Raw genomic sequence first — 22,288 nt, forward strand, 5'->3', positions numbered from 1 at the left:
GGCTTTTCAATTTTCACACCAGCATGTGCCAAACGTCATCACTTAAATCTGTGTACGGGTTCAACTCAGCGTACCTTTAATAGGTTTGGTAACAATCCCTGTGATCCCACTGACAAAACCCTGAAAAGAGAGCACAACCACATAAACGAGTAGCAGCAATTCGCTCAGTATGGCAGACTTCCTGGTGGCAAACCTACATTATTATTCATATTTGTAGTTAATTTGTTCCATGATTGAATGACAATTGCGACAGAGAGGTCATTACTTGAAATGTGTGCAATTAAAAACACGAGTCAAAGGTATATTTACGTACAGAGACTAATCCCTTTCCACCCCTGGCCAGCCCCTCTCTCAGGCTACTGGGTTGCTTGTTCATAGCCTCTCGTCTCTTCTGCTGGTATTCCTCGTCCATCGTTATGGCAGCAACACCCTTTGCCATGGCACCTGTGATCCTAGATGCTGCACCTGCTATACCCCCTGGAAGGCACATAGTAGTCTGTAAAGTTACTTCATTCTTTGATATGTCCATATTAAGGCAAGGCAATTTAATTAATGTACGCACATTTCATCAGAAGTAAACTGGAAGTGCTGATCAAATAAAACGAAAAAAAGAAAAGTACAAACACTGAACACCACCCACCTTCTAAAAAGACATCCCACAGACAATAACTAATCATAAGCCAGAGAAAACTTTTTAATGTAGATATAGATTTAGGTCTTTTATTTGCTAGAATAACAATGTTATGACATTTATCTACTATAAAACCTAAATTAAAGGAGCAACTACGTGTTAATATATTTGTGTGCAACAGAGGCATTAGTATCTTTTTTTAATCTATATTTTAAACCCTGTACTTACCGACAGCTCCTCCCACCAGAGCCTTCACCCCAAGAGCCATTCCTTCAACAAACTCCTCGGGCCCCTGGATGGCTCCCTGGAAAACCACACATCAGTTAAACAGGAAGAAAACATAAAGACACTCTGTACCGTCTGTACTGTTGGCGCTTTAGGCAGGCTGTAAATGTTAACATAAACCTAATGCTGATATGTCTCCACATAACACATCTCTAATATTCAATGGGTTTTTAATAGCTGTTCACTATCTCTGGAGTACTAAAATATATTCATATTCAAGATAGTTCCATGTAGTTCACCCTCGATAATAATTGATTTTTGTTGTTGTTTTTATTCCACTACATTGATACATTATTTTAGCACTTATCAGTAATTGTGTTACATTCCTACCTGATAAGGCTCATAGAAGAATGCCTCCACTCCCTCTGACAGTCCTCTAATCAGTCCAAAAGGATTTCCAAGTACATCCAGGCCCAGCACCAGCACATACATCTGTTTGATAGCCTGAAATATGAATAAATATAAATTACACATGACAAATGCTCCACTCCAGCACTTCCATAGTTTCCGAGTAACCATGGCTTTGTCATTGTGCATATGCATGTGCGTTACCTGCTTGGAATAATGTCTGATGACCTCCCATTGGAGCTGCTGGGTGGTACAAAACTGGAAGGTCAACTCGAAGAACGCCAGCCTGAAACCAATGACAGAATCAGTCAAGTAGCAGGCATTCGCACAGAAATAAAAGAATGCTGCTGTGTGTGATTTATGTGCCGTCTATTTGGGCCTTCACATGCATTCGTACTTAAAGACAACGTCCTGCACGTCCGTGAGTGTGGCGCCGATACTCTTCAGCAGCAGGTTGAGGGACTGGACGGGAATTAGTTCCTTATCTCTCTTCTCCTTCAGGCCGTCTTCTCCCCCCGTACTCAGAGAGAGACTCAGATGAAGCTGCAAATAAAACAACATGACTGAGCATGGCTGTTTCTTGTGTTAAACTCAAAAAAGAAATGTGCTTTGTAGTTTTGTCTAGATTTTGATGCCGTTTTATTCATGTTTTCTTAACACTAAATACGTTGTTTTATAACTTGTGGTGTTGTTGCAGAGGTGAAGAACCACATGTTGGAGTCATTAAGGCATGTGATGCTTAGTATTTGTTCATCATTTCATTGACATAGCATTACCTAAATGCACACTATGTAGTGTACAAACCTTGATGGGGGAAATGTGGAAGTACTCATATAGGCTGATGGGAGAGGTGTCAGCAGCAGAGGCATGGTTTAGTTCTGTCTTTATATACTCTATGTCCTTCTCAAACAGTTCCACCTTGAGGAAACGACAAGCACAAAGAAACAGGCACAGAAACACAAAAGTCAGAATAGAGGACTCCTCAAGTCGATAAAGATTATAGTAAGTATATCAGATTCAGAACAAATCGCAGGGTACGTTACAGTAATTGTGTTTGGAAATGTGAGTACGAGTATCTGACCTCCTGGTCTGAGTTCACGATGCTGGCATTCTCAGGTGTGAACAGGTCCAGGATGGCATACAGGAAGCCCAGATCGAGCTTCAGGTCCATCTCTTGAATCAACACCTTAAAGTACCTGAAGAAGACAGAATCTTCCATGACCATTTTGCAGGGAAACTTAGAATATTGTTAAATTAATTATATACAGGAATGTGGCTAAATTTAAAAAAACATTTCCAATACAAAGGCTTTTCAGGGCAATAGGATTGTCTGGACTATATCAGAATCAAAGTATGCATTACAATCACTTATCAGATGGTCGACAGAGCAAATACAATACTGAGCATTACAACAAACAAAGGCAGCAGTGGGGCACTGGAGGAAGTGACAGTAAAGTGAGAGAAGACAAACAAGGGACACAAAGCGTGAAACGAATCAGAAGGAAAAACAATTACTTGATGCGAGAGATATCAGAGTGTCCTGCTGTTCTGGTGACAATGCTGATATCAGTTAGAGGTTTGGGTTCTGCAAGAACAAGAAAATCGGATTACAGAATGAAACACGGCATATCAACAGAACATAATGTTGACTTAAACATGACATACAAAGTGGATTAACAGACCTGCATCCATGGTGATAGATTTTGGCAGTTTTACAGGGTAAAAAACATAAGGGAAGATGGCTCCTGGCAGCTGATTCTGGATCTGTAGGAAGAAAGCATTTATACCTAAAGCTACTGAATAGAAGACATTGAACTAAGGACTTAAATGAGGAAGGCAATTGGATGACTTGTAATACAGACATGGATATTTGTTTCTATTTGACTTCTTTTCACCTGAATGCGATGGATTTGGACGCGGTAGGCACTCTGTCGTGGCGATACGCTGTACTCCACCTTCACCCCAGGCAGGAAGTGCCTCCTGAGAGGAGCTTCACACGGCTGCAGCATCCTCATATCCATGCCATTGGGTGTAAAGGACACCTGGAGGCCAATTACAAACACCACATTGAAATAATAGATCTGTAACTAATGATTATTTTCATTATTACTTAATCGCCTGGACCTGCAAAACTCTTTAATGTAGTAGTAATGTAGAGTATACACCCGACATGGGTGACGCGTTTAGTCTCTAACCTGGAAGTTGTTTTCCAGGTCAACGATGGCGTGGTCTACGGGTCCAGATTCAGTGTACTCTTTGAAGCGGTCCTCCAGCATCTCAGCTTCTTTAGAACTCAGTGTTTTCCACCGATTCTTCTTCTTTGGCTTTAATTCCCACACCACATCAGAGCTGTGACAAAAAAGTGAAACAAGAGTGTGAAATCACTGCATGGTATATAAAACGGCAAAATTGAACAGGAGTGGCCTGACATCATTCACATTCATAAGCATCTTACTGCAGTGTTCAGATAACACGATTTATAGGTAAAAAGGTCCAGTTGCTACCATGTTATTCTACAATGAGAACCATTTAACACAGCACCCTCTTCTGTTATTCTACAATGAGAATAAAATGAAATTCTGTGTTTTTGCTACGACCAGTTTCTTGCAAACTTTGTCTCTCACTCACACTGAGCTGCGGAGCGATGTGTAAGGAGACGATGCATTTGGCGGAACAATAACTGTCTCTAGTTTGTATAAAATTAAGATCAAGCAAGCACACATGCAACAAAACACAAATAAGGTAAGATTTCAATCAAAACGTATTTGTTCAACAATTATATTTCGTCTGTGTCTCAAGTGTCTGATACCGGATATTTTTGGACAATCTCAACTGCATATCAGATAACCCAACATCACTATCTATGCCACAACACAAACACATTTTGATGTATACAATTGGCAGTGAGCCATGGTCATAACATGAACCTGGAACATGTTTTCTGCTTTTTATTACGTGTGTGTATGTGTACACACGTGTATGTTGCTGGTTGGCTACCTTGTGATCCCAATAAAAGAGATCTCCTGGCCGCTGCTGTTGTTGACCAGAGACACGCCCACGTTCTGTAGCGAGAGGATGATTTCCTGTTCGGCCAGCTGCGCCTTCTCGCTTTCACAGAGCATCTTGTAGATACGTTGCTCCTCGGTGAACAGCACGACGCGCTGGAGCCCTTTGGATAAACAAAACACACAAACCCTAATGATTTCACAGCCTTTTATCCCCAGAGATCAGAAGTCGGGATCAGTTACAGCATAAAAATAGTAAGCCTATTCTTAAAGCTGGTAGAAATTATGTGATTTATTATTCAATTCATCAAGAACAAACACAAGCTTACACCTGAATCCTGCGAATCAATAAGACACCTCGATGTCTATTTGTTTTGTATATTTTGACAGTTCTAGCCAATGTGGTCTTACTACATGACAAGATGCATGCACTAACAACAAACAGGCTATTGTGAGGATACTTTTAGGTGAAGAAAAGACTGTGTGAAGCAAACTTAAGTGGTCTAAGTTGTTGCTCTTTGTACTTTACCTTCATAAAAGGAGATCACAAACAGTTTTCCCTCATTGCTCATGTCCTTACGCAGGTCCTAAAGATTGAGACAAACAATCATCAAAATGTCATCTAACAATTGTGTTCACATCTAAAAGACAACAACAGTTAAACTGTGCTTACTTTTAATAATATTACATGCAAAAGATTATTATTTGGCCCTAAAAGAGGCAGAAAAATGGATGAATTAGACCAACTGAAATGTCTGAGTAAAGAAAAGAAAAAAAGTTAAACTATCGTATTATTTCTCAACCACAAGCATGATTGTGCCTCAGACACAGCACAGTACCTCCTCAGTTTTCAGCTTCCCACTGTAAGTACCACACTTCCAGCAAAGCTCTCGGGACCCAGTGGGTTCAGTCCAGGTATAGTGCACAGCTTTCCCAGCCGCCAGCTCCTCCTTCTCCACCTCCTTCTGAGAGCTGCACACACATTAAACACACACATACTGTATATATCAGTAACATTCATTTTCACTGCTAAAGAAAATGATCAAGAAACTATATTTCACTGATTTGAGACGACAGAAAGCAAATAATGCAAGACGACGCTGCAATGAAGACACTATAGCAGAGCCCAGCCACCAAGAATATACCGCCATGACAACCAACAATCCAAAGTACCTGTTCGACAGAATACACAAACAATTCCCATTAACAGACAGGAATATGACAAAACGACGGCCAAACACTGAAAGAGTCCCCAACACTCCCGACACTGTAGAAATAAGGTTTAAATATGCATGTTCACTCTGATACTGATCTTGAGTCGGACGAGACAAAGCGGACATAAGAAGAATAAATAAGGCATAATCTACAGATGGAGATGGAAAATCAGAGGATACGTGTCAAGCAACAGAACTACTGGAAGAAGCGAGAGTTGTGATTCCACCAGCAGAATCCCATCCAGACAGCAGCAAGATAGGACATCAAAGGAACATAGCAAAAGATGAGTAAATGTGTTTAGATGTCTAACCTGCTCCTTTTAATGACACACTGGTGCTTAATCAGTGTACATTCCCAGCAGATCAATAAAAAGGGAGGGGAATTAAGGAGGTATTTTGTAAATAAACAATTTGTGTAGTGTAACAAACTGGATGTCAGTCTAAAACAAAACACAGTATAATTGTGGTGGAAGTAGTTTTCTGATTTCTAAATGTATATTGCCAGCACAATAATGGTATATATTTGCTGATGCAGTAATTATTTATCATTGGTAAGGATGAGGAGCAGATTACACAAACCAGAATATTTTTTCTTCTACTGATCTTTACCTGCACTCTTGATCTGACTGTACTGACTTGTTGATTATGTACTTAATTGTGAAGTCACAGTGAAGTGATTATGACATCAGCCCAATAATGGTCCCCCAATTCATATTTACATGCTGCATTATTTGTGTGTTTGTGCCCTTTTGCCTGCCCCAAAGATTGTTGCCGTATTTGTATCTTTCTTGTTTTTTTTGGACGTGTTTTCCTGTCATACTTAATTCTTCCTCATCTCCCTGCTACATTTGGCATTTGCTATCCGTTAAACTAGCTACCAAAGGCCGATCTTTATCCGAGTTGTGTCAGGAGATTTCCCTTTTCATATTTTTCTACCTGTCCTCCTCTGGGGAGAAGGAGAGGTCGAGTAGGTCGTCAGCCACCCACGCGAGTTCTGTCCGGGCGCTGCATGACCCACAAAGCAAAAACATAAATCTCTATCAGCAAAAACAAACACTGTTAGTTATCTGTTTAAGGCTGCTGCAACAAGAGGAAAGAGTATCATCATTCAGAAATATGCAAAAATAAACAACATTAATGAAATGCAAATATGAATATTATGCATGAAGAAATTGTCCTTTGTTGGTCAAATGTAAACCTGATGTTTACAAAAGGGAGTAATATGCAAAGACATCATTCAGAAACTCAGAGATACGCGAAAAATCGAAAATGAAAATAAAACACAGAGGCATGGCACAACTGGCAAAACATCTTACTTTTGAGAGATATTCCATTCATAATGGAGACAGCATCTCACCTTAGGACAAGAATGCCACATCCACAATTAAACTGAAAGGGAACTTGGAGCACTTTGAAAGCACACTTACAACAAAGCACTGAAATATTATGAAATAAACCAGCGGGAGATGTTATGCACTCTTAGCTGTAAGTAACAAGTACCAAGCAAACCGATTTTACAAGAGCCTATTTGCAAATACATTCTCCCCAGTAACTGCACGGTTTGAAAATGTTTATTTATGTCCCTCTTACAGTCCTCCTTCTGATCTCTCACCTCTGATAGAACTGCAGAGTCTGGTCTTTTGTGTGGTTGATAATGAGGAAAGGGGCCGCACCGTCGTGGTACTCAGAGAATCGGATTGTGGCTGAGTGCTCTGACAAGTTCACATTTACAGCAATCCCACCCACCTGCAGAAATAAACAAATAACGGTCTACACACTGGTATATAGTATAAGGGTTTCCTAAATGCTTTGGAAGCCAATGTAAGTACATTTGTGTCAGCACTAGACATACTTGAACATCTCTTAATACAGTGCATCTTGTAATTAAATACTTAATATGAAGGGACTACACTCATCTTTGTTTGTACTTACCGAATTGTCCAGATGCAGCAATAAGCAGTTTTCTGGTCGTGTGAAGTCAACCTTCCGAGGAGGTAATAAACAACCTTCTACTTTGATATTTAGCTGCTTAGTGTCATTCTCAGGCCAGAATGGAAGGGCTGACTAAAGGAGGAATAAAAGAACATTCAATAACACTGTACAGTCACGGTTACATCATTTCAGTATTTGAAAATCCCAACCTGTACAACATGGTAAATTATTTTCATCATCCAGACCGTATGAATTTAGAAGTAAAAAATAAATGAAATGTGTAATAATTAAAAGTACAAACAATATAATTGTGCTTGATTAATGAGAGTCAAAATCATATGTCCAACTGTCAGGTACCTGTACATTTACTGTGTGGTATTTGTTGCTGCCATTATATATATAAAGCACTTAAGTGCAGCATAATTCACTGGTTGTGAAAACAGCAGTATCTCAAAATGAAAAAGAAGGGAAACACAGATGCAAAAAATAACAGCTTTGGCTTTGACCTGTTCTGGCTGAGCCTCTGTCCAGTTGTTCTGCCCCACTTCACATATGAAGACACTGTGCTTGGTTCTGTTGACCAGCATGTAAAACGGCACGAAGGTCACGATGCGGGTCAGACTGAAACTGCTCGCGTCAATCTTCACACCAACCTGAGATCAGACAGATGTTGCACATATACAAAGATTCAATAACCAAAGCGGCATACTTTACATACAAAAGTAATTTAAAATCATACATCTAAGGAAAGCATGTGTAACAGAAAGTTTGAATTAATATGTGTGAATATCAGCCAAAGAAGCTAAATCTTACCAAGTAATCTTTGAATTGGCCTTTGCATTTGACATCTCCATAGCTACCAACTGTATCCAGGGAGAAATCATCAGAGAGTTCACTGTCTGAGATCATAAGACGGACCTGAGGGATGAAAAGAATGGCATCAAACTCATATACACAAAGAAATGGCAGCCAGAGTTTATAGATATGGATCGTCTCAATTTTCCAGAGTTCAAAGCTGCAGTATTTTTTACTTTGGCACAAAAGGTTGTCTATGACTAACATACTTACTTTCCTAGTTTAATGATAGTGATAGGATTATCTTGGCTAATTCATTCAATACTATAATTGAAAACAGTTTAATTATTTCTCCAGTATCCTTTTGATGTTCCTCTCCAGTGACGCTTTAAATACAGAGGGATTTCTTTCACACATATGTTAAGACAAATGTATATTTGTGAATGTTATTGTAATGTCGGAGATATGGCTACCATTTCTCCATTTTCACCATAATGCTGAATTATGTGCATATATATTAATTAATCATCTACATAACAAATATTGATAAAACATAAAATAAACTCTTATCTTTGAAACCCTCTCACCTTATTGTTCTTCAGGAAGTAACGAGGCTTGAAGGAGAAGAGCAGAGGCATGTCATACTCCAGGGGGTGTTTACGGTGGATATCATCCGCCTTGTACTGCAGCAACCTGCCCGTCTTGTTCACCATCCAATATGGCGAGTGGATGGCGACCACCGTTTGCCCCAGGTCATATTGGACATGCACCGCTATATCCAACTCGGCCCTCTTCCTCTCCGTCCCTTCACCGTCGTCTTCGTCAAACTCTCGCAGAGACTGGAACACTATGAAGGTGATCTCTTCCTCCTCACTGTGAAAACTGCATGACAGGATGATTTGTTTATTTCAATGAGAAATGTTATTGCAGAATGGGTGATTTTAGATTTGCCCTTTATAAAATAAATTAAAAAACTTAACTTAAAAACATACTGTCTGGGAACTCTGGCCCTCACAAAAAACTAATTACCTTTTCACAAACATGTTATGACAAATATACTCAATGTGTTATAACAATGGGAAAGCAAAAATTTAACAATTAATTAAACTGAAGTCAAACCTATACTCCGAAGACCAGTCCTGAGCCATGTAGTTCAGTAGGCAGAGATCGAGTTTTGATTGGTTGATGACTGCAGTGTGAAGCTGGGCTGAGTGGCCTGGGTTCAGAGTGGCCTCAGGGGCAGAGACTCCGCTGTCCTGTTTCGCAGAGAGGGTCAACAACAGTGAGTTCAAAAGCGAATCCGGAGATTCGGATTTCAGAAAGATAATTGGCAGCATTAAATCCAATATAATTATGTAAAAAACTGAAAAAAGCAATTCCCGTACTGCATTTAGAGCTTGTAACAGATGATGATATGGTGACAAATCCAAGAGTAATATTTACTGGACCCGTAGACCAGTAGACATAGTGACCATTTTACAAGGCATAGCAATTTTTTTTATTTTAGGTTTTCTATCTTCCAGGCAGCAAAGCAGCTGCAAGCCAAGACTAGTAATGTTCTTGTTGGTGCATTCATTGATGCTAAAACAGCCGTAATCTGACAGACATTTTATAAGAATGTCAGTATCCTAACAAAGTAGAAAAAGGTCCCTATTGAAAATCACTATATGAAATATCCACTGTGATAGAAAACCTATGCTTAAACAACTTGAGGGAAGTGGTCTCTGAAAAATATAGCTATATTTGCATTAATTGCAATAAACCATATACTGTACAGGTGGGAAAATGTTGCAGTGTGCTAAAACATGCACAAACCCATTCGGTTCTTCTCAGTTGTGATAACCAGATACATCATACCTTCAGTTTGTAGGAGATGGGGTAAGGCAGCAGGTTGCGGAGCAGAATGGAGGGCCAAAGGTGAAGCACAAAGGGAACATCAAAGTTCTCCCCAACACTTCCGGCGTGTTTGAATGTCACATCATCTCTTAATGGCACCATGTTGACCATCAGTACACCACCTTGATCTCCACGGCGACGGCAGGTCTGCTGGAGGCATGTCTCAGGCTGCTTGTTGCCGAATTCTTCGTAGCTAAAACCCTCTGAGCACTCAAACCGCTCACCCTGATCGTCAGCATCGTCCTCTGTTATCGGCTGAAGGCTCAGCTCAGACCTGAGGGGGGCAGCAGAGGTCAGATGTGTGAGAAGGAGTGTATACTCTTTCTCTCTCTTAGTCATCCTCTCCCTTTGCCGTCTTGTGCAGAGATTAAATGAGACAAAAAAGAGACTGTATGAAGATGTGCCGGATTATTTGTGTGTTTTCTCTCACCTATACGAGTCCAGAGGAACACAGAACTCTTCAGTAGGGAGAGCTGTACCCAGACATGTTGATCCTTCCAAAACTTTGAATGGGATTGAGAAATGATTGATGATCTAAATGACATGAGAGAAAAGCAATTGTTGTTTAGGAGGTGTATTTTCTTTTATTAGTTTGATTTATAATCCTATTCTACTACATAACATTTTACCTCTGACTGCTGCCATTGTCATTTATATCAAAAAGGATACAAATGACTAAACTTGTATAATTTAAGTGTAGTACCTGGAAAGGTGAGCGGATCTTGATGTACTTGCTGCCCTCCACAGAGTTAATCTGACAGACCAGGAAACGAGTTACTCCTGAGTCTTTGTGCATTACATTGTATATCCCCCCGCCCACCCTGATCAGGGGGATCACGCTGGCTGAGGTGTGGCCCATCGGAGCTGGAGAGAGCAGAGGAAGTAAGAGCAATTCCTGAAACCTGAAAATATTTTATATTTACATTTTTCTTGGATACATTTTTGATTATATAGCTTGATGCAAAAATAAGTAGAGAGTGAGGGGATTGATGACGACATGTGTCAAAGACGATAATCACCAGTTCCAGAAATACACACAAAATCAATTAATTCATCATTTAAAAATGAAATCTCCTTTTATCATACATTTTGTATGATACATTTTTATGCTTTAACTTCATTGTTAAATCAAGTTGACTGCCCAGTTTTAACATGGTTTGTATCTAAAAGCATATTTTAAAAAAACAGATAAAACACAAACTGAGTATACCGTACGCTGTGTGTAAAACTAAACACTTTATGTTCATTAGTGATATTGCAACTAATGATTCACTTTTGCATATGCATACACATTATAATTGTGTATTCAGGTCAACTTACTAGGCTCTATGTAGTAGTCCTTTCCACTCAAGGAGATCATGGCTGAGAACTGGTCAGAGTCTGCTTTGGTGGAATAGTCCATCCCGACAGTTTCTCCATCCTGCAGCTTCACAGTGTCGTTGGTGCTCTGCTGGCCGATGGGACAAAACATCTCACTGTGGCGGACGGACACTGGCAGGCCAAGGCGGTTTTTCACTACAAACGGAGCTTCATCCTTCTGGAAAGAGTCAGCTGTCTGTTTGGCAGCCTCTGCAAATGCCTGGGGACGGGCAGGGACACGAACATTATAGATGACCGCCTATTCTTAGACTTCCTTTTAAAATGTTTACATCTCTTCTCTTACCATGCCCAGGTTACTAAGCATAGCCAGGCCACACTTGGAGAGGGTGATGTTGAGCTGGTCTTTACTGCTGATGACGATGACGGTCTTATAGTCTGGGACGTGGTAATCTACTTCATCTGACAAACTTGTGTACTTCACTGGCTTCTTCTTCATCTGATTATAGGATAGAAAAACGTTATAAATACTGCGTGCATGCATGTCTGAGTACATACAGTATGTATACAGTATGTGTGTTGTCATGGTTATGTATAGCAGTACCTTCAGTTCCAGTCTCCATGATCTAAAACCATCTCTTGTCTCATCTTCTAAGGGCTCCAGCAGCGGTTCCCACACTCCCATCATCTCATTGTAATAGTGAACCTAAACGTAAAATATGTTTGAGATATTGTGGTAGATTACCATCAATAGGTATATGTAAACTTAAAGTATAAAAAATATATAACCGTAAAGAGTATTTTGAGTTCCTCATATACGAATGGACCAAACAATGTCAAAAGCAAAGAAAAGTGCAAAAGTCAAACATTGTTTTGGGCTATTTTATAGTGAAATGTTAATGTAAGAATTAGGATAAGGTCCTAGGATCAAGTTAATGTCACATGAAATAAATATAGTGATGATAGTGCATTACCTCCAGGTTGAGCTCGCTGTGTAAGTTAATAAGTGTGGACCAGTTTGTAACATCTCCATGGAAGGAGGACTTGGCCAGAAGCATGGGGATAGTGCGGTGTCCCACTCCCGCCTCCAGAGTCAGACAGACAGATTTGATAGTCACCTGCAGGGATAGATGGCCAATGAAATGACACAAAATGCTCTCATACATCAAACTTGTATTCTGTGGATAGACTGAAATACTGCAAAACAGATCCCTGGTTTATAGTACATGGCCAAAATTAATAAAGAAATACTGGAAAATACATAGCATACAATCAACCATAAAGTGTTATTAGTTGAGCCAAATTGTAGCCAAATACCTTTAATGACTCTCCCTGTGGTATCAGTGGGACCAGTGACTCTGTGTTTTCATCCCCCTCCTCTTCTAGGAACCAAAGTTTGAGCTCCTTCCAGCCCCGTTTCTCCCACAAGTCCACGGGAACAGGACTAACCAGCTCCTCAGGGGTCTCCGTTGTGGGAGTCAGTGCAGACTGGATGGTCATCACTGTGTTGATGATTATTGGAGATACCTAGGCAGAGTCAGGTCGCAGAGACACAACTGTTTTGTACCAAGTTCATAGTTAAAAGTTCAAAGTAACTTTCATTGCTTTAAAATGTTGCTTTCACTAGATGCCAAAATGTCCATTGACAGCGGCTGATACACACTTATATGTAAGAAGCTAACATGTGTTGCCTAACTGTAACAATTATTAGAAAATATGCCACTCTGATAAGATTGTGGCATATTTTTTTATCTCATATTCAATGACATTGAAGGGTGCCATGATCATCATATTCGGTCTATGTAAGATGGTGTCCCCCAGAAATACTAACTGACTCTATAGCTCTTAATTGAATGGAGGCATACAAAAAATAGGAAGGGGCGTGTCTGATGGTGTGACATCACTGCGGATGCATAAAGTATAAATCAAGCTTTACACTATAGTCAGTTCAAAGATAAAACAGGCTACTAGTTGCAAAAGGCAAGGCATGTATTAACATCAACGTCTAGATGGAACAATTAAATCCCTGGAAATACTTTTAACATTTGTATTTAAAGAAAATGCTTTTTTATATATTCAATTCTTGGATTCAGATTGTGTAATGAAAATAAAAAATAATAATAACTACCTTCAATGTGAGAGCATTGATGGAGACCTCCATAGCCTGAGGGGAGGTCAGGGACTGAGTACTCTGGAAGAACACCTGACACGGCTGCAGCACTGTGGCCACATTTTTTTTCCTCTTCTCTCTTAAGAAGGGACAGGCCACTACCTGCAATAACAGCAACATAAAAAAAAAACTTTGTTATATTTCTGCATGCAAGAAATCTTGTTAATGATTTAAACAATCTGCTTTTTCAGGGTTGTATTACAATGACAATACAAACCTTAAGGTCCTTGATAACAGCAGTCATCTGAGAGCCCTCTGCACCACTTTTCATCACTAGCTCACACTGCGTGGTCATCACGAGGGCCGGGGCGTCAGCACGCGTCAAGTCAGCCACAAACACAATCTCTGGGTTACGTACCAGAACGTTCATCTCGGTCTTTGACACCACAGTTGGAGCTACTGCTGAAAGCAGAGTCAGGGGAAAACGTCAGCTCAGGTCGTAAGGCAACAGGGTACAAATAGTCAGATTAATTCAATTCTTTATAACCTACAGTTATATGGCATAGTATATGACTCATTACTCATTTACTTTAAAATAAATTGAAATTGCTATGGTTAACTCACTGGACTCTCTCGATGTGGTGGAGGAGTTAATGTTCTTTTTCTCTCCCACTCCAGTACTGCTCTTGGGTTGAGGCTTTTGATCAAAACCCTGCTGGGTGGCCTTGAGAAAGATATCTGCCACCGTGAGAAGGAACTCCATGCTGGCACACAGGTACACATCCTGCACCACTGTATCTAAAGTGGTGCCATCACGGCCCTGACGGTAGTTCACCTCCACCATCATGTTCTGTTCTGCACCAGGACGCATTGCAATCATCCTGGAGAAGACGAAGAAAATGGGTTAAAGAAAGAACAGGAGTGATGTAGAGGAGAGATATATATATATATATATATATATATATATATATATATATATATATATATATATATATATCCCACAACAACCATATGTCATCATTAAGTTTGGATATATTGTATTGTAATACGAAAGCATACTGTAGACTGTTGTCAGCCTGAGTTGTGGGCATTTAAAATGCTTTGATAGGAAAGTGTGCAAAAGTCACCAGCTGTCTTGATGTGCACAGATAATACACATTAATGCATGTAAAAGTGTAGAGCGCAGGATGTATGTGCATGAGTGAGTATGAGTGAGTGCGTGTGTGAGTGTGTGTCACGAGTACCTCGGGGTAACCATCTTGATTCTGGGTCGCTTGTCATCTAGAAGGCAGGCAGACAGTCGGACTGAAGCCTTCATGGAACTGTCGGAGAACATGTGGACGGAGGTGGAGATGGTGCCCAGAGTAAACTCTGCCAACTTCAGCTGTTCATCATGGGAATCCAACAGTTGTATCTAGATAATGACATATACACTGTGTTAGACTGTTTTGTAAAATGATGACGGACAGGTTTCATTTCACACATCATTTGTGTGTGCGTGCGTGTGTGTGTGCATTACCTCATTCACATTAGGGCTATACAAGACGAGTGTCATGGAGTCAAACTTGAAGTCTACTTTGAGTGTGCTCTTCAGCTTGCTGCTTTTGCGAGGCTCCACAACAGCAGCCGTCACTACTGTGTTGCCTACAAAGCACAAAGAAAGGTTCATTAGCTCTTGGTTACAATGATTTAAAACATTTCCATCGAAAGATTCCATAAGCTTTCTAGGATTTGGTACGGGTCTTTGGAGGCCTGTAGATGCCCCACTTTCACTTATCAAGCTCTAAACTAAAATGGGACATTTTAAGATTGTGGAATGACACAAATGTTTTCATAAGCTCATTAAGTTATTGTGTTACTTACTGCTAGCCGGTCCAGTGGTTCCAGAGCCCTGGGACTCTTTGTTAGACACAGAGTCAGAGGAGCGGTCAGTGCTGGGTGGAGGAGCTGCAGGTGGGAGAGCATCAGAACTCTCTGACAGATTCTCACTAAGAGTCCTCAGGACCACTGTCATGTCATCTTGGCTGAGGACCAGCTGTTGGGAACAGAAATAGCATTTTATAGTAATATGAGGAAGAAATGTTTACCATAACCTCTAACTTATCTTGGGATCAGATATTTTAGAAAAGACAACAAATTAATAATATATCATAATCTCTATGCCTGTTAATTATTAATCCAATACTCAAAATGCACAGATAAAAATCTACGTAGTCTATAAGAAAAACTACATTTGCTGTAAACTATTCATTCCTTCCCATGCTTCCATACAGCACTACTTACACTCATGGGCTTAAGATGAGCAGTGATCTCTATGTCAGGTATGCTGTGGTACCAGTTTGATGAAAGATTTCTTTGGATTTCCAAATCTAGGCTGACTGGCATCAACAGCTGGGTCTCTCCCTGAAAACCTTCATCTACGTATGTGGTCCTGGAAGAAGCAACAATGAGAGAAGTTATCTCGAGAAGTATTGAAATTTAAAGCCATCTACAAATGTTTTACTGCTCTCCTCTACTCAGCAAGTAATCATTTAATCAAACATCTTTAAGAGGACTTGTCTCTGACCTGTACATCTTGAGGTCAGTCAGTCTCACAATCATTACATCCACAACAGGCGGGATCTTGGCATCGCTTTTAAAGGGCTGCTTGGCAAAGCAGTTCTTGACAGACAGCAGACCAAGGTCAGCTACGATGACATTAGAGGAAGAGGAGGACTGGGGCAGGAAGATGACGGGTGCATTGAAGTGGACGTTCAGAGCAATCCGAGAGCTCCGCTCTGCCAGCTCCTTCACACCTGATGCTGCCTTTTCTGCAGCCTGGACAGTCACCTCAGCTAGGGCCTCTTTAGCCTCCTGGAAGTTATTGATGAATGCCTTGGAGGAAAAAAGGATGGTCAATAACGGGAGAGAAATTAATAGAAGTTTGGGTTGGAATGCATAAATAATTGGGTACATTCGAGGCATATTGGGATGACTGTCGCATTCGCTACCCTCATAACCAAACCATCGTATATTGTTACATTGGAAGGGTCCTAACCCCCCTGGCACAACTTATTGGATAAAAGATTGAATGCCTTTCCTCCAAATAGAAAGAAATCAAGCACAGTCAGGAGATCTGTGAAAAGATGTTCACAGAACATGGGACCCCTTACTCTCATATATTAACTCCCTAACTCGGAGAAACATTAACTCTCTATCCACGTTTTTTTGGGGTTTTGTTTCATCTGTCACTCGGGGAAGTTTATTCTCTTCGGATATGTGGGAGGGTGGGTTGTCTGGGATGATGGGTGCATTTTGTGCTGTCTGTTTCTATGGTTGTTTATGAGTTTAAACTGTTAAATATGTCAGGAAAATGAGAGACTTCTTATTTGAACTTAGTATCTGTACTGTCTCCTAGATGCTTTTGAAGTTTAAAGGCTTGAATTGTTCCAGGGATATGTGATTCTTACCAGTATGGAGGAGACAAACTTGTTGAGGAAGATGACCTGGATGCATCCCACGGTCAGCGTGACAGAGGTGTCAACTTTAGACATGTCCAGATAGGCATCTCCCTCTGTTGCGTCTGTGTAGTTCACCATGCGGAAAGCAAACACTTCCTCATCTGCGATAGACACAGCCTAAGAAATAAATGAGACTTGGAGAATTAAAAAGCCATTTTGAAACACAAATCAGAATAATCAGTCATCTATTATTCGTATCCAGAGTGACTTATGCTCTATGCTCAACATTTATGAAGCCAGAAACACAAGTAGTTAAAAGCACAGGAAGAGACAAAGTGTATATAGACTGAAATAAATAGCATGTCATTATTATCAAACAAAAAGACAAGTTAAGAGTACAATAAGTGCATTGCAACAAGATAGAATAGAGCATTCATATTTTGATAAAAAGGCAGCTTGCTGATTGTACCTTCTTGTAAAGCGCATCTTTGTCACAATCTAGGATCACAATGTTCTTCAGGTTGGCCAGAACCTCCATCTCCTTTTTCCTCATCAGAACCTCAGAAACCAGACCTGGTTGGTTGAGAAAGTGAGAAAGCATTTGTTCTTTTCAATTAACAGCATACTTTCATGCAATGCATGCAAGGAGGACCAAATCAGAAAGGTTGCATCATGAGACACATTTAGAACGTTAGTTGGCAACAGACTTAAAGAACGTCACAACTCTTCCATACCTTCGATACTAATCTCTGAGATCCTGGCTTTCTGTCCTCGAATAAAAACCTTCAGACAGCGGAGATCAGCTCTGATATGCAGATTTACCACATTTGCAAACTTCGAACTCTTTGTGCCTAAGATAAAAAGAAAAGGTGAGTAAAAAAAAAAGACAACCACAGGCGAATGAAGGCTTTGTAATGTAAAGTTGAATGAAACTGAAAGGGTTTATTAGGACAGATTACTTTTTTTCCTGGTTACAGTAGCTTCCTCCTTCTTCTCTCCCTCCCTCTCTGCTTCTGCCTCCTCCTCCTCCTCCTCTGGGATTGGGGGGAGCTCCTCATGCCCTCCCTCCTTCTTAGTGGATGGAGGAAGGAGGTTGCTGAGGAAGTTCATGGTGTTAAGTAGAGCCTCCGTATGGAGATGGACATCCAGGGATGAAAAGGTCACCTGATGGGAAATGCAAAAGATTTAAATATTGGTGGAGAATAATAATAATAATAATAATAATAATAATAATAATAATAATAATATGGCATCTTTTTCCATTAGTATTATTTTTGGTTCTTATACTGGCTTGTTTACGCTGTGAAGATAAAGATGAGTTATGAGTTATTGTTTCATATCTGCTTTGCATTATTGTCCAGCATTGAATGAACCTGCACAATCTAATAAATGTATTCCAATACAGCGGATATAATGGTATAGAAGCATCTAAATTTGTATTACGAGTGAATTCCTCACCTTAATGAGTTTCTCTGTATTGTTGTGTTGAGTCTTGAACTCAGGGCCATTCTTATCAGCCTAAAAAAGACATACAATCCTCAATGAAAAAGCAATTTACCACCATTTGCAAAATAATCATTCAGGATACCGACAGGTCCGTTTTAACATATGGTATCACACATACTTTAATATACTCCAGGGTGAGAAGGTCAACTTCTGTGTTGTCTAGAGTAGTAATCAGCTGAACCTGCTTCTCTTCAGAATCTATACAAGGTTGGAATAAACAAAACACGACAAATAAAAACTGCTGTCAATACTCACTAGTTTTCACAAATGCTTATTAAAATGTTTATATGTAATGTGTCAAGAACTGTGAGTCCTGCCAGCATCTACTGACCCATGTATTCAGGGCACTTGAGGCAGATCTCTCGTAGGTAGGTGTTAGATGTCATGTCAAAGGTGCGTAGTTTCAGTTCAGTGCCCAGACCCTCTATGTCCAAGTGGAGCACTGTGACCTCCTGATCCCCGGACAGACGACACAACTGAACAGAAAACTAGATGAACAAAGAAGACAGAGGAAGAGAACATACAGAGGGACAAAGGAAAAACAGATTACAATAAAAGGAAAGACAATCAGAGAAATACAAATATAAAAACAGACTATGCTTGTGACCTAGTTCAACAAGACCTCTCTGTACCTCACTGATTTCAAACGTCATGATGAATTCTGTCATGTTCTTCTGTGCTTCTGACTGTTTTCTTTTGTAGCTCAGAGGCATGGGATTATCTGGGAAGAATGAAGGATCACCAACGGGAGAGCTGGGAGCATCGTAGAACAAATCTTCCTCTGACCCTGAGAGGTGGCAAAAATCTGTTAAACTGTAATGTAACAGAGTATTACAAGGTATGTAGCGTGATGATTACGCATGTGTGGCTGTGCGAGGGGTGCGGAGCGAAGAGGATATGTAAGGAAAGTGCATCGTGTCTTACCCAATGAGGTGATGCTGATGGTCTCACATGACTCAAAAATGAGAGAGGAGCGCTGGTCAGCTAAGTTCAGAGGTCTTCTGGGAGTGAGCTGTGGGGTGAACGACTGCTTTGGCTGAGGAGAAAACAACACCAAAACATGAGATATATCAGCAAAAAAGGTATTACAAACTGAAGTTATAATTAAAGTACATTGTACTCATCAATTGATACATTTGTATATGTATCCATCCTCTACTAAAAAGAACAATAAGATCACAACAACAGCAAACTGCAGGAAAAAAGTATTTTCCCCAAATGTAAGAATCATGCTGCTGGTCTTACCTTTGGAGTGGATGATGCAGCAGGTTTGCTCTCAGGCAGTGGGATACTTTCTACCAGCTGCAGAACATTTCGGAGTTTAACATCGGAAATACGAAGAGAGAGCAGGGGGAGCTCTCCAGACATCTTATACCTGGAACACAGATACAAACATGGAAACACAATAGATACACACCCAAACATATACACTCCAGTGTGCATCTTTCATCCTTGCAACATGAAATACGAAATAACAAAATGTATCGGGGGGGGGAGAAGAAAAGAAAACGTACTTTGCCATGCGGGAGTCTTTGATGACCATCGCCCTGCTGAAAACCATTTTTAGATCTACTGGCTCTAGAATGTGGAGCGGTGACTGTCTCTGCTTACGGGCCATTTTCCAGTCGCCATCTATAAACACAAAGATGTTTTACATGTATTTTAATTCCACAAACACAATCACACAAAAAACAAACACCGTAAAAGCGTTGAGAAAATATATTTTCGATGTCTATGTATTATATTAAGGACACAGTACAGTCAATAAGGCTCCAAGACTTATCCACTGAATTTTCACATTTCAGTTTTTTTTCTATAAATGATGTGTATAATGTATTGCAATATCTAAAAAGTATAGTCTGTGTACCTGGTTTACTATAAAGGAACTGCAGGCTGCTAAGCTGTATGTCAAAGCTGTCGTATGCTCTGGACATGATGTCCTCAAGGTTGCTGGAGCCCACTGACAGCTGAGGCAGATGCTTCTTGCTTTGACTGGACATCTGAAAAGACAACAAAATGTAAATGTTAAAACATACATTATAATCTACTTTTTTGTTTTAAAGCCCAGTGTCAAGTGTTTTAGTCCCTGACCTTGAAATGCCCCAGGTCCAACAGCAGGATGTTCTGCGTGCCATTGTAAAAGCCAGTCTGTGGAATGATGACATAGGAGGCCATCAGGTTCACTTTCAGGTCGAGGACTTTCTGTGTTTCGATCACATACATCAAACCTAAAAAAAAGTAATGTACTTATCACTCACAGCCAGAACAGACGGACAATATATGAGCTTTGTTATCAAATACAAAAGATGTCGTAAGAATTCTTATGATGATGATGATGATGACGATAGAAAGAAAGCTTGATAGAGTTCAACATCAAGCACTACGGTCAGCATCGTGTTTGTAATATACAAATTATGATCATGGATCTATTACAACCACTGATTTAGTTATTGGCTGAATTTAATTCATAAATTACATGTCCGTCGTACTGGACAATTGTATTTACTTGAATCTAATTTCAAACTGCAGTCCCTTGATGAGCACCGACATCATTAGAGCCTTGTGGAATGTGCCCAAATAAGCTACACGGAATAATGCCATTGCAAGAGACAAAAATGAGCTTGAAATTTCAGCAAATAATCTTAGGAAACATTCAGTCTGAAGAACATAAACAGGAACACCACAATCCAACTGAATCAATGGCTCAGACCTGCAGGCTGTGTGCAACTAAGCACAAGGAAAAATTAAAATGAGCCAATAAAAACCAGGAGTAAGGAATGGAAACATTTGCCCATCAGAGGGTTGAGTCCAGGCTTGGAATTAACCTGATACACAGCAGACAGTTGTAAATGTATGTGCAACTGACCGGTGGCTGTGCGGTCTCTGAACTGCTCCAGTTTCATGAGGGTTGCGTTGGTGAGCTCATCCAGCTGCAGGTCGTCAGGAGGCATGAAGAATGCTGACATGCTGTTCACTGTTATCTACACAGACACACAAACAAATAATCCATTTGATATGTACCCCATTTATGTTTTATTCATGCTCATACGCTAACGGACACCACTTACAGCATCATAGATGATTTCCAAGGGTTGCGATTCCACGTGAAGCCGTTGGTTAGCGCTCTCATCCAGCGGGTTGGTCTCAAACAGGATGCAAAGCAGCGGCGTCCCTGCTCCCGTGGCTGCCTTCCTTGATGACAGGAGGGTTGGTGCAGGCCGGTTACTGGCCAGGCCGGTGACTTCAAACAGACTAAGCTGAGCTGTGAGTCTGATAAAAAGAGGAAAAGAGACTAAATGTCAGTGACACCCATGCCAGGATCCTAAATACGAGAAGTACTCCAAGTATTGGTGTCCAAAGAGGTGTCTAAAGAGGCGTCTCTACGTTGTCCAGCCTCCTCCATAAATAAAGGACCAAAAATTCCCCAACAGGGATTTTGTGTTAATAAGGAATTTTGCTTTTTAACTGTCCAAAAGTAAAACAGAGAACTGATTCTACCGAGTTATCTTATGGTTAAAACAAAAAGGGTTATGACGAACTTGATGGCTTGTGCTCCAGGTCTCTGTGTGAGTGTGGACTTGAGCTCTTCCACAGTCAGCCTGATGATCTCATTCTTGTCTTTGTCGTCTTTGATGGACACAGACAGCCTTTCCATGTGGAAATTTACCTTCATGTCCTCAAACTAAAAAAGTAAAGACAACATATAAATAATCACAGTATCTGACTCAGTATTTGCATTTCGTTCTTGGTAATATTGTTGAAAGGAATATTTCACCCCCAAAATGATTATCTGTCTTTCAATTACTCTC

The 22,288-nt window shown here is 40.3% G+C and overlaps 1 protein-coding gene across 5 annotated transcripts in view; it reads right to left on the reverse strand.

The window, feature by feature from the left end:
• Positions 1-22,288, reverse strand: part of vps13a (vacuolar protein sorting 13 homolog A) — a 34,313-nt gene that overhangs the window by 4,363 nt on the left and 7,662 nt on the right. For 2 of the 5 annotated variants that reach the window (XM_034540640.1, XM_034540643.1), the window contains exons 17-70: positions 22,019-22,161; positions 21,548-21,749; positions 21,346-21,460; positions 20,571-20,707; positions 20,347-20,479; positions 19,994-20,111; positions 19,725-19,854; positions 19,404-19,515; positions 19,112-19,266; positions 18,811-18,967; positions 18,598-18,677; positions 18,432-18,491; positions 17,933-18,137; positions 17,708-17,824; positions 17,443-17,546; positions 16,983-17,150; positions 16,100-16,407; positions 15,817-15,964; positions 15,397-15,568; positions 15,053-15,177; positions 14,778-14,947; positions 14,158-14,414; positions 13,811-13,995; positions 13,552-13,695; positions 12,741-12,950; positions 12,398-12,541; positions 12,028-12,129; positions 11,770-11,922; positions 11,427-11,685; positions 10,810-10,970; positions 10,537-10,640; positions 10,068-10,380; positions 9,330-9,466; positions 8,798-9,092; positions 8,229-8,333; positions 7,922-8,068; positions 7,416-7,547; positions 7,096-7,229; positions 6,420-6,488; positions 5,109-5,241; positions 4,799-4,856; positions 4,262-4,433; positions 3,460-3,613; positions 3,160-3,306; positions 2,947-3,028; positions 2,780-2,849; positions 2,346-2,460; positions 2,069-2,182; positions 1,662-1,807; positions 1,469-1,550; positions 1,247-1,360; positions 860-935; positions 314-477; positions 75-120 (exon numbers count right to left, since the gene is read on the reverse strand). In XM_034540640.1, coding sequence (XP_034396531.1) covers positions 75-120; positions 314-477; positions 860-935; positions 1,247-1,360; positions 1,469-1,550; positions 1,662-1,807; positions 2,069-2,182; positions 2,346-2,460; positions 2,780-2,849; positions 2,947-3,028; positions 3,160-3,306; positions 3,460-3,613; positions 4,262-4,433; positions 4,799-4,856; positions 5,109-5,241; positions 6,420-6,488; positions 7,096-7,229; positions 7,416-7,547; positions 7,922-8,068; positions 8,229-8,333; positions 8,798-9,092; positions 9,330-9,466; positions 10,068-10,380; positions 10,537-10,640; positions 10,810-10,970; positions 11,427-11,685; positions 11,770-11,922; positions 12,028-12,129; positions 12,398-12,541; positions 12,741-12,950; positions 13,552-13,695; positions 13,811-13,995; positions 14,158-14,414; positions 14,778-14,947; positions 15,053-15,177; positions 15,397-15,568; positions 15,817-15,964; positions 16,100-16,407; positions 16,983-17,150; positions 17,443-17,546; positions 17,708-17,824; positions 17,933-18,137; positions 18,432-18,491; positions 18,598-18,677; positions 18,811-18,967; positions 19,112-19,266; positions 19,404-19,515; positions 19,725-19,854; positions 19,994-20,111; positions 20,347-20,479; positions 20,571-20,707; positions 21,346-21,460; positions 21,548-21,749; positions 22,019-22,161 — 7,783 coding nt within the window. The remainder of the gene's footprint in view (positions 1-74; positions 121-313; positions 478-859; positions 936-1,246; positions 1,361-1,468; positions 1,551-1,661; positions 1,808-2,068; positions 2,183-2,345; positions 2,461-2,779; positions 2,850-2,946; positions 3,029-3,159; positions 3,307-3,459; positions 3,614-4,261; positions 4,434-4,798; positions 4,857-5,108; positions 5,242-6,419; positions 6,489-7,095; positions 7,230-7,415; positions 7,548-7,921; positions 8,069-8,228; positions 8,334-8,797; positions 9,093-9,329; positions 9,467-10,067; positions 10,381-10,536; positions 10,641-10,809; positions 10,971-11,426; positions 11,686-11,769; positions 11,923-12,027; positions 12,130-12,397; positions 12,542-12,740; positions 12,951-13,551; positions 13,696-13,810; positions 13,996-14,157; positions 14,415-14,777; positions 14,948-15,052; positions 15,178-15,396; positions 15,569-15,816; positions 15,965-16,099; positions 16,408-16,982; positions 17,151-17,442; positions 17,547-17,707; positions 17,825-17,932; positions 18,138-18,431; positions 18,492-18,597; positions 18,678-18,810; positions 18,968-19,111; positions 19,267-19,403; positions 19,516-19,724; positions 19,855-19,993; positions 20,112-20,346; positions 20,480-20,570; positions 20,708-21,345; positions 21,461-21,547; positions 21,750-22,018; positions 22,162-22,288) is intronic. The other 3 variants (XM_034540642.1, XM_034540644.1, XM_034540641.1) reach the window with 2 other exon arrangements.

This window comes from Cyclopterus lumpus, chromosome 9 (genome assembly GCF_009769545.1).
Source record: "Cyclopterus lumpus isolate fCycLum1 chromosome 9, fCycLum1.pri, whole genome shotgun sequence".
Lineage (NCBI taxonomy): Eukaryota > Metazoa > Chordata > Actinopteri > Perciformes > Cyclopteridae > Cyclopterus > Cyclopterus lumpus.